Below are 12,226 nucleotides of genomic sequence, written 5' to 3'. Positions count from 1 at the left end.
CTATACGGTCCTTTTGCACGGTAGAGAGAATAATAACACTGACTTCAAAGTCTCACATAGTGAACCTATAATTATTTTCACTTTTATGTTTTTTTCTTAAACTCTCAAAATTCATGGTCGGCTGAAGACATGATCATGCAGACTTCTGTTTTGTTGTTGATGAATCTCATAGCACATGAGGCATGCACACGGTGTATAACACAACCACTAATTAACATTGTTTACTCACGACCACACCCACGTACATTACACGTGTCGTTTTAAAACATGTATACAAGTATGTTCCCGCATGTTAAAGACACTGGACACGTTTGGTATAATTGTCAAAGACCAGCTCACTCAAAGTACCCAAACATATAATATGCGTAAAACAAATTACTTCGGACAATTTTGATTCGCTTGGCTATCGCGGCAGTTGCAAATAATTAAAGGCACAAAAAACTCGTTCTACATCACTGTCTGTGCTTTCAGATGCATATTAAAAAAGCTTATTATTTGAGTGATGATCGAATTACCTCTTTCTCACAAACGTAACCTCAGCAGGAGCTGTTTCCCATAATGTTGTACACTATCAGAATATCTCCATTGTTCATAAGTTTGTATGGCAACAATTACTTTGAGTAGACCCCAATAGTGTCCAGTGTCTTTTTAACAAAAGAAGACCAAGGTTGTTTCATACGTGCTGCACGGTTCGGGTTCAATAATCGTCAAAGAGTAACCTACATTAGTTCTATCCTGCAGGCCAACACAAATGAAACAAACTTGTTTTTGTTCCTGGAAAAGTTGTACACGTCAGCGGTGTGTCAGATCATGGGGCCGGTGTGGTGGTAGTCTCGGCCATGACGTCAGTGCTCGAATAGTGGATAGTGTGGGTGCGTTCGATTAGCTTCCCCGGGTCGACCCCGGTGTGTGCTTTCTATTTCCAGGACGAACGTGGGTAATTTCTGTACTTCTCTCAGTTGTAAATAGCTATAGCGCGCCCTCTTACGGTATGATTTAACCAACTTGACTGACGAGCTTGACGTCTTGGGCCAAGACTGAACCTTGGAGTTAGGTGCATTGTGGTGTAGCTGGTGATCAAGTTTGATCCATATCTATCCCACAATGCATGTCATTCAACAGTCTGCGCTTGCGCAATGGTATTTGCGAAAAGGTTTATGGCGAACTGTGTACAGCGCCCTCTTTTGAATCTTCCTCAGAATATCCGGCGGTGGGCGATTTTTCTTGAATTGATACCAATAATAAACCAATGGTTGACCTAGTTAAAGCTTACCATTTTTGTATAATAACTGAAGAAAGATCAACAACATTCCTGATAATATTTTCCGTCCGAAAAAAATTGCCATATTGCCATAAATTTGAAATGCAGCAGTGTACAGAGACAATTGGATTAATTATCACCAACAACTATATTAATTTCAATTTAGACTTGTTTTAAATTTACATCCCTATGATCCGACCCCCTCTCGTGAGTATGGCACGTTAGAGGGGTGTCAGAAACTAATCGTTGTATTATTGTACTTTAATAGTTTGCGGTAACAATTATCTAATTTGCTGTATAGATTTGTTCACTTGATAAAATGCCTTGCTATTAAATTTTGTTTTTCTATCATTTCAAACTTCGTTAACAAGTACTAGTAGGACAGTTCTTTACAGAACTACAGTTTCTAAATTCTGAAATCTACTCTGTGACAGTAGAATAAAGCAAGACAAGTTATGAAATAAGTTAAACTTGTACACAGCAAAAGAAGAAACAACTCCAGTGGTAAAAAAAACAAAAAAGTTTTCCACCATGCAATGCAATAGATCCAATTGTATCATGTTATTGCATATCATAGAATTCTTGTAAATTGTAGACACTTCAGAGTTCGTTAAATCATTGAAGATGTAATAGTTTACGAAAACCGAGATTTAAATTTAATATTCAGAGTTTTATGCAGAGTATTTGTAACTTACAGTCTAGTAGAATATGAACACAAATATTATTGTTTTACTATTTAAGAAGATAACATTTTACATTTGTTAGTAGTTTATAAATAATAAGCATCACAAGAGGCATGCCTTTTTTCTGAAAAATTAAAGTAAATTGAACAGCTGTAGAAAAGATCCAATCCCAAGAAAATCATGCTCAGCATAAGCTGGTTACCTATCACAGTGCCATGTGATATACATTGCTTGCAACTGGTTCCCAACTACTTAGTATGAAGTGAGTTTTTCCTACTCGGCCAAGGTGCATGTACATATTTTATAGAGCCAAAATGTTGCAAGGAACAAACACCCACAACTCAGTAATAATTTCAAATTAAAGATTTATTAAATTTGTATTCAAGTTTGCAAAATGTTACAGATTATTCTTGTAATAGAAGATTTAAAAGCAATGTTGTGTAATACTACTTTATTTACCTTCAAAATAAAGAATTTATAACTTAAATTTGCAACCCTCCTACTGTTGGTACAATTATCTAAAAAGTTGATGCACACTATCGTGGCTTCAAATACCAACCAGCTCCCCCCCCCCGCCCAGTTTTATAGAGCTCCTTTAGCAGTAAATATCGATATATATTTGGTTTGCAGTAACACCACATGTGTATCTGCTTGCCAGGTAGAGATTGACCTTTAGGGAACTGTCTTGCTACTATATTCTTCTATCCCGGAGTAAACATTGCTTAACACTTTGTCTGCTTAGCCAAAATAATGAGCAGGTTACCAGTTTCAAAGAAACATGTGACACTGTATTATGACTGGTAGCCTTACTCTAGTAAGCATACTTTTATTTAAGCAGCTGTGTTTGAGCAGCTCTTTGAAATGGGACCACAGCCTGTAAAACCATGGTTGTACATTAAATCAAAAGGTATGAACCCTAAAGAAAAGTATCATCTACTTTGACATTTATCAGGCCCTATTTCATGGCACTGATTTTAAGACACAGACACTATTAATTGTCAAAGACTAGTCTTCACAATTGGTGTATCTCAACATTTGCATAAAATAACAACTCAGTAATGATTTCAAATTAAAGATTTATTAGATTTGTAGTCAAGTAGTTAAGTTTGCAAAATGTTACTGGCTGGTTACAGACTATATTTTGCTTAACCGCATCATGAAATTGGGACCAGATCAGCTGAAGAAAAATTGCATGCCTGGTAAAAGGCTTGAGTAAATTAAAATATTAAGACAGACCGACATCCATTTCTTGACCAATGACCCATGACCTTTATTGGCCAGGTGCAGACAGACTCTTCTCCATAAACTTTCTTTTAGCAAAGCACATCCACCACTTGCTTGGTTTATCTGTTGCCGGATCAAAGACTTTTTCTATGAGACGCTGTCCAGTCTCTTGCCGAATCTGGGTCAGGTAAGATCGAACTTGATCTGTTGGAGTACAAAGAATTAAAAAATGAAAAGAAAATCGATTAATAAAACAAATTAATTTCAAAGAACTTTAATCTATTCAGAAAGGCCCTTTGTTTCAAAAAGTTTGGAAACACATTTTAGAGAATAAGCAGAATCTGCAGCCAACCATGGCAGAAATACAGAGGCAAACATCAGAATCAGACCTAGCATCTGGTGAGCACTACTCAAATGCTCAATCATGACGCGCCAAACCTGTTTAAAACTAAACGTTGGGTTGTTTTAATCCTATTTACCTATGCAGATGTAAACAAAAACATGTGACAATTTCCACGCAGGAAGAATAATCCATGATAGAATACTGATTCTCTCAGATTCAAATTTCAGGGCGTAAAAACTGACATCTTTCAACACATTAAAACAAATGTTCATCAAAATGCTTTATACCAAAGCTACTTTACTTATAACGAAGTAAGATTTTATTGCCATTAATTGAACAAAACATTCCCTGTAACAGGTTGTGTAAAGGATTTGGGTATTTTTTCGAAATGTCCACAGATTTACGTTAAACTTATAGGGTTTGAAGATAATGAAAGTAGAAAGCTTCCCTCCAAATATTTTTTTACTGAGGTGCTTTTGTTTTGAGAATTGAGTAAAACAAAGTCGGGAAATAATCTTTTTCTCAGTCGGGTGAAAACTATTTTAGCATTTAAAACGTATTAACCAGCTATGAACATACCATAACTGGTTAACATGTTTTTACATGCTAAAACTGAGAAAAACATTTTTTTCCTGACATAGTTTTACTCATTTCACAAAAACTACAGAACCCCAATAAGTAATATTTGAAGGGAAGCTTTCAACTATCATTATCTTCAAATCTTGTAAGTTTAATGTAAATCTGAGGACATTTTGAAAAAGTACCCGAATCCTTTATTACTATGAGCCAAATCATAAATTTCCGTTAGCTTACCTGCTTCATTCTTGTTAGTTGGCTTCTGGTACATGGCGTTCAACGGGAACCGTGGCTCACCAGGAATGTCAAAGTTAGCTATAGCAAGGCTGATCAGGTCCTTCTTACCGTTAACCTTGGATGTGCACTGAAAATAAAATTTAAGAACTATATTTCAATCTTCTGAAATGAGTACAAACAAGGACAACTTTTCATTCAAACTGATAAAAAACAGAAGCACTTGGGTCACCTTAGTTTATTATTGGGCCTTTCGAAAGAATTTTTTTTACATAAAACTACAAAATAGTGAAAAAATTTACTTGCATTTTTCTTTTCACATTTAACTCTAAGCAACTCTCAAAATTCCATTCCGTAATCTGGTTCAAATCTGCTAAATTCAGTACTTTAACAGCAAAATCACAACAGTTGGCCTGGAGTCAAGTACATGAGTTCCATAGAATAGGGGTGGGGTTTATAAAGCTCATCAATCAATCACTTATAATCAATATAACATTTACTTCCACATTCACATAGAGGCATCATCCTACAATGTCCTAAAAGCCGAGGCTTATGGTGGATGTGGCTGTTACAACAAAACAAAACAAAATAGGAAAACAGCACTAAATGGACTAATAAATAAATACTAACTGTATCATGAATACAGACGAAGCATACAAAGAATACAACAAAAATACAACATGGACATTGTGAACAATGCTCAATTATTAGGCCTATAATATACACCAAATGATATTTACATAATTACAAATTTTAAATAACATTAATAGTGACCATGGCAGTATGATATTATGAAGTGAATGTATCTACAAAATCCACCACATACAATAGCTTTATTATAACAAAGCTAACTTTGGTGTACACAACGCAGGTTTCACGCCAGGATGTTTCAAAACCATGCGGCAATCTGGACCCAATACTGGAAGTTTGGTTTGATTTGTTACAAGATCCATGGGAAAATTTTCTACCTGGATTTTTTGTTTTAAAGCCCTCGGCCTTCTCCCGTAACAGAGGTCTACTCCCTGAACAGTGGTCCACTGGCCAAATGTCACTTCAACCCGTTGTATTTCTTTTAATTTTTATGTACACTGTTTTGTAATTCAGCCAGTACATGAAGCTGCAATGAGCAGTTTTTAAAATAAACCATAACAATAATAATAATACAAACACCCGAGGTCCAGTCAAACTCTAAGTGGTCCGGCTGGCTACTTCAATGTTGAAAAGTATATTTCGTTTGAAATTATGAGAAGTAAAAAAGCTAATGGACTAGTGAAACGACAAACAAAACAGTTCTACCGGCCGATCACTAAAACAACAAATTGAAGGCAAACCCTGGCCCTGCTGTGCTATCTGAGTATGGTTTTATCTTGATGTTTTGGTTCAATTGGTCTGAAGGAAAAACTACCCCAAAACAAACTTATTTTGCTGCCCATTAGTCTTTTTGCATTCAGCTGCAATTGGCGCATACAGACACTCAATTTGTGCAAATCAGCTAAATATGCTCATGCATTGGGAGGACCCTGCAACCTTTCCAGTTGAAAATTTCAAACGGATGCTCAACTCGCTGGAAAATGTTACCAACGAGTAAGAAGTTTAAACATACATGTATAGATCCATTGCGTACGACGTCACGCTATCAAAAAGGAGGCAGATCATTGGACAATACATGTAGCTGTTCTCTGCTCGTAAAAACCTCAGCCTACCTGACCTCGACCTACCTGTAGCGTTTCGCCTATGCAAGGGGGAGAGCTATTGATTTCTTACACAATACAGAACGCGCCTCCGAACAATGCGCGTCATTTTGGGTGTCAACTCTCATTAGTTCATGTTTGTATACGATTTAGACACCCAAAATGACACCCAGGATATTCACATCTGAGTACGCTGCGCGTAATGCAAGGGGTCTAGAGAGAACGTACCCTTTGCAATTTCTTCAGGCACTCGGTGATGTATAGTGTGATGTAGATCAAAACCCTATCTGCTTCACTCTGAAAATAAATAACAAAATATTGCAGTTTGAAATGACTGTCTGACTTGATCATGGCTGGATGCAGGTAAAAACAGTACCAAACATTTGCAAACTTTTAGTTGGTGCACCTTTTGTTTTTTCTAGAGAAACATAGGGCTTGATTTAGTCACGAGCCTTGATTTGAGTCCCAATCATGATTTTTGCGTGCTTGAGAAAGAATATTTTGGTTTGAGCAAGATACTTAATCATTAATCATTATTGCTTTGTCCTTCAGATGGGACATTATTAAACTCTAGGTCCTACATGTATGTACATTTACTAGGATTAGAAAACTTATCATGGAAGTGTAGGGTTAACCCTGGTGTTTTTGGTTCACATAGCAAGCAACCTTGTTTACAGGTTTCCTCAGGCTTGCGAGCTGCAGTGATTTAGTTAAGAGTGTTCCCCAACAGATCGATAAACAATCAGGAAATTAGGAAAAAAATCCTATTACATCGCAGACCTGTAAACTGGAGGCAATAAGTACATGTAAGGATTCTTTTACAATAACCATTATAAGTAGACTTTATTTTTATCATGCACTTTTTCCCAAACAACTTCCATGACAAACAACTTCCAATTCGAACATCTACATGTAAATTTTTGAAGTAAAATATGCTGACATATCGGATTAAAAAATTTCGCCTCAAGTTATCAAGCAATCTTGGAGGTAAATGTACATGTACATGTATGTGGTATGAAATCTAATCTAAATCGGCAAAGGTCGTCAGTTAAAGCCATTGGGCACTTTCGGTAAACAGCAAATAATATTCTTTATCCCTGATGCAAATTTAACATCCATTGAACTAATTAGTATGTAAATTTGTCTTTGTTTAACCCCAAATAATCTATTAAACTTCCATGAAAAGTAAAAGGATGTGGCTCCTTACTTTGATTTCATAGGTTCTGAAGAAGACATTGGCCTTGAAATAGGACATGGATTCATCGATGATGTCAGGATTTCCATCACCTTCAAATAGGAAGAAAAAGAAGTGTAACTGTTACAATTTGAATTGGGAACACAAATTTAAACATTAAAGGTGCTGGACACGTTTGGTAATTGTCAAAGACCAGTATTCTCCCTTGGTGTATCCCAACATGCATTAAAAACAAAAAACATGGAAGAAAATACACTTGTTGCACTACATGTACTTTGTGTGCTTTGAGATGCATTTATAAGAAAAGGCTTCAGCTGAAGTAAGTCTTTTAAGTAGTTAAGTGAGAAATTACTTCTGTCTCGAAAACTACACTACTTCAGGGAACCGTTTTTCACAATGTTTAATAATATCAACCATGTCAACAGCTCTCCTCCATTGCTCATTACCAAGTAAATTTTTATGCTATAAAATTATTTTGAGTAATTACCAAATGTCAATGTGCCTTTTAAGCATCATCAAGATTTCAAGAACAGTATTAGCCGAGTAAAAAAATAAACATGTTTCACGCCCGGGTTTTTCAAAATAAGGAGGAAGAGGGGCTTTTTATTTTTTATTTCAAGATGGCTGCCATTCTTTGTTAAAATGTCAAATTAATATCCATTGTTTTTTCTACCTCTGAAATACACAAAACATAAATGAAACGAATTAGTCGAGGCATTCAGACATTCAGATTGTTTTTGCTGAGATCATTTAAAATAACCCTATTTAAAAAAATAAAAATAAAAACGTGCATAAAAAAAGAAAAAAAAAAAAAAAAAAAAAAAAGGAGGCGGCCTGTTAAAAGGAAGCGGGCGGGGACGCTAAACATGTTTCTTTTTTTACTTGGCTTTAGTGGGCCTAGAGCTTGACAAAGTCACAGGCACTGTCATGTTTTGAGCAATCAACCATGAAATAACAAATCTGCAAAAGTATAATCCGTTGTGTGAGTCAGGACAAAAAAGTAAAAAAAAACTAGGATAAAGTTTTCTAGAATATACTTCATTTTAGAGGGAAAAAGAAGGGAAAATAATTTTAGGGAAAGTTTAGATGTTAGAGGAAAAAGAAAAAGAGGAAAAAAGAAATAGTAATTTATGAATTTTATTGTCAGTAAGCTTCGAACTTAACTTTTTCGGGCATTATAAAGAGTCCGCCATTAGTCTGTCCAATAACAAAATCTGTGATTAAACACGTCATTCAATGTAAGTGTGAAATATGTACTAGCAAAAAAGCTGATGGACCAGTTAAATGACAAACTTAAAGGGCCCAATTTTATGGCTCTGCTTACCATTTCAGCATAGAATCTGCGCTTACGGAAGCAGAGAATTCTGTCATGTCTGTGCTTACGTCAAGCGAAATTCACTGGTTAGTGGGGAATTTCGTTTGTGAACATGCGTACCCAACGTTACCAGGCATTCTAGGCTTACACAACTAGCGCATAAAATCAGCGCTTGCACATACATGTAAGCAGAGAATGGTTATCGTAAATGCAGAATTCAGCGCGGTAAGCAGAGCCACGAAAGTGGGCCCTGGTCCTGCTGGCTGGTCAAGGAAACCGTTAAAAAGAAACCAGACACAAATGTTGTATTATCCCTCAAACTTTTCTGTTGAATTACCTGGAGGTGCTGGGCCTTTAAATTTGGTGTTTAGTGGAAGCAACGCTAGTTTGCAAATACTCGTTGGAGCTTGAAGGGCAGAGTGATATGCCTGTAACGAAAAAGAAATAAGAAAATGAAAGTAAATTGTTCACAGCAAGGTTATAGCCAGGATTTGGTTAAAGGCAGGGCTGGAATTACACACAGGTCATGGAGGCCATTGCCAGGTCATTGCCTAAATTGCCCCTTGTCTTGGCCTTAGTGCCCCTTGAAAAATTTCCCATTTACTTTAAGATTTTCCAATGGAAATGCCCTATATTACAAAATGAAAATGGCCTTGCCCTCTCAAAGATGAAATTCATTGCCTGTAAAGGGATTTATTATTTAAAAACTGAGTGTCCAAATTGTTCACTTATGATACATTAACATCGAACATGTAAATGACAGACAGATAAAACAGGTTACAGGGTGTCTAAATTTAAAACAGGTTGTCTTAAAGACACTCAGAGTGCAGATATCCCTCTGGCATGTCTGGCTAAATGCCGGTTTAAAGTCGGTCGCATGATGGTCGCGGGATGGAAATTTTGGCACGCGACACAGTTTATAGTCATCGCTGAGGCCTAAAAACTGTATCTTTTTTTGATAGCATGTCAAGATTTTCATCGCGCGACCATCGCACGACCAACTATGAACCGGCCTTTACACTATGTTTCACAGGTTTCTGGATTAGCTTTTGGGAATCGACCAATGTATTCAACATTTTATTAGTCGAAAATATAGAATGGACAAAATCGTATAATCCAGCTTGGCTTATTGCTGATGTTTAAATTTTAATATAAATAATAGTATTAATACGAGGGTTACAAAATAAAAATCTCAAAAAATATTAGAAAATGATATAAGGCACATGGCTTCTTTGAGCCTCGGTAGTTTTTTTCAAGAATGCTCAGCAAAACATTCAGTCACATGATTTTGATCATCATGAATTGTGAATTGAAATAGCGTTTGATGAAACTTTTTCGGTGGGCAAATATTTTTAGGATAACTTTCCGTATGGCGCCATCCCACCACTTTTTCACTCATTTTTACAAAAAGGGATATATCAATCAGGTAAATTAGATACTATATTATTTTATTTCGAATGAAAAAGTGGTGGCGCCATACGGAAACTTTTCCTATTTTTATATGGCCTCAACATTATGACACATTTTTGTACCTTGTAGAAATGCCTAAAATACCAAACTTTTTGCATTTACAAGTGCACATGACCAGTGGAGCCTTACGTGTTTCTAAGTTTTGGTCAAGGGAGAGGAGACTCTTTGCTTGGCAAATAAAACCACACAATTTTTATCTAGGGACTGTTTACATCGCGCACAGAGAGGTAAAAGATTTGCCATGATTTTAGGGACACCTCGAAATTAAAACAGGACCTCCTACGATATATGGCATCATTATTTTTTCCTAATTCTAAGAAAAAGGCATAATAGCGTGAAAACTGGTAAGCAGAGGATAAACTAGTTGTAAAAAAAATATAAACATTACAAACTTTTAGAGACAAAGATTCATCTTCTTACCGGCATTTTGATGAGATTTTCTGCAATTCTTCAACTACACAAGAAAACAAAATAAGTTCCACCCGCAATCCGATCCCCAACGCGGAAGTACACTGGCCACTGCCTTTTCCTAAATGTCACGTGACTATTTTCACCCACAATGCATCTATGTTTTTCAAGATGGCTGCGCCCCTGAAGCAAAACGGAAAGATGTTGTTTTCCAGTTAACTCTAGTAAATTATGAGATAAGATATAAATTTATTGTAAAAGATGTTACAACCCTAAGACTAATTGTCGTTGTTTATTTAACGGCCCGACATGGCAATCACTAGGCCTACAGGGGAGGGCAACGTATATCCCGTATGTGATCGGAATGAACTGACTGCCCTCACGTCACACAGTCGCTGAGGGCGTCCCGTAATATTTTGCAATAATTATTTTTGATCGAGTTAGAGGATATACCGAGTTAGAGCGCTTTAATCAGGGAACGGCCAGAGCCGTTCTTGGGAACGCCCACAGACATAAAGAATCCTATAGACATTTGAAAGAGCTGCTTATTCAGCACAACAAGTAGCTAAGCGCAACAAATATTTTGCTTACCAGAATTAACAGCCAAACTGTATCTATCTTTCGTACAAAAGTTGTGACTGGTTTTCTGCGCATTTCTTCTAAGCAGAAAATAGTAAATTTTTATATATTTTTTTAAATATTTATTTTCCACATCTTATTTTATATGGAATTTCAATTTCCATTGGCAAAAGTGTTAAAAACTTACAACATTTTATAGTATACAAATATTGAGTGGCTCAGAGTGGAATGGGAGGAATATTACCGCAAGGTAAATATCGACTGTTCCATTTCACGAGGCGAAGCTGTACTGCTCAAAAACATTGGGAACAAGGATGATCCTAACTGTTGAATGGGAAATGCTATTCCCCATGGGCGAATAGGTCTTTTTGATCGCCGGTGCGGATGGGAGTAATAGTGAATGTCACGTGAAGGCATAGACTACAGTGAACAATGCTGACATTACGAAAATACAATATGATGTACACACAGTAGTGCAATGGTCATAAAAATACTGCATTAACAGTAACTATATAACTCATGTACCGAATCCTCTAATCTGATTGGTTAAAAATGGAGTCATTGAAATAGCTATGCCCCCCTTTTCTACCAAGATGACGTCATAGTGACTATGCCCAGGGCATAGTCAATTGACTTTGCCCGCTCTGAAAATAACGCAACTATGATAATGTAGACTGTACAGATGTTTGTGTACGACTAGCGTTCCTTGTCACGGCGCGACCTTTCTTCACAGACGACCTTCCACTGATAGTCAGAGTGTTGTTGATGAGAAGAATCTGTTTTCGGTATATAAAACAAATATTGACTGCTTAGTAATCGGGGAACAATTAAAATTAAAGGCCCTCGGTGATGTCAAAACCATGGCTATGCCCCCAGCTTCGCTTCGGGCATAGTCATGGTTTTGACATCACCTTGGGCCTATAATGTTAACTGTGCCCCTCATCGCAGTCAATATTTCCATACTATGCACGCGACGTGTTCATAACAGTCTACAATTAAACTTGTGTAAATAAGTCAATAAATAATGTTTCCTTGGACTTTACTACAGTATCAGTACTTCAGATAAACTACAGTAAGTAAAGTACACAAATTACAATAATTTATAATTATTCAATTCAATTAAAAACTCACATTTATTTACATAACTTCAAGAAAACAGTACAAAGCCATTTTAATAATTTTTAAAGAAGTAACAAATAAACAAGGCTATTTTACAAGGCAGAGAATATTATATAAATAAAGTATCG

At 36.3% G+C, this 12,226-nt stretch overlaps 1 protein-coding gene across 1 annotated transcript; it reads right to left on the bottom strand.

Annotated features, from left to right (window-relative positions):
* Positions 1-2,735: 2,735 nt before the first annotated feature.
* On the bottom strand, positions 2,736-10,565 carry LOC139938737 (actin-related protein 2/3 complex subunit 3-A-like). The gene is made up of 6 exons (XM_071934354.1): positions 10,413-10,565; positions 8,860-8,950; positions 7,220-7,299; positions 6,241-6,309; positions 4,325-4,451; positions 2,736-3,372 (listed from the first exon to the last, which is right to left on the bottom strand). The coding sequence occupies exons 1-6, from the start codon at positions 10,416-10,418 to the stop codon at positions 3,215-3,217; spliced, it is 531 nt and encodes a 176-aa protein (XP_071790455.1). The 5' UTR covers positions 10,419-10,565; the 3' UTR covers positions 2,736-3,214.
* Between the last annotated feature and the right edge of the window lie 1,661 nt (positions 10,566-12,226).

Source organism: Asterias amurensis, chromosome 6 (assembly GCF_032118995.1).
Source record: "Asterias amurensis chromosome 6, ASM3211899v1".
NCBI classification, from domain to species: domain Eukaryota; kingdom Metazoa; phylum Echinodermata; class Asteroidea; order Forcipulatida; family Asteriidae; genus Asterias; species Asterias amurensis.
The sequence above is the reverse complement of the archived record's forward strand: the minus strand, read 5'-3'. Positions and strand labels throughout refer to the sequence as shown.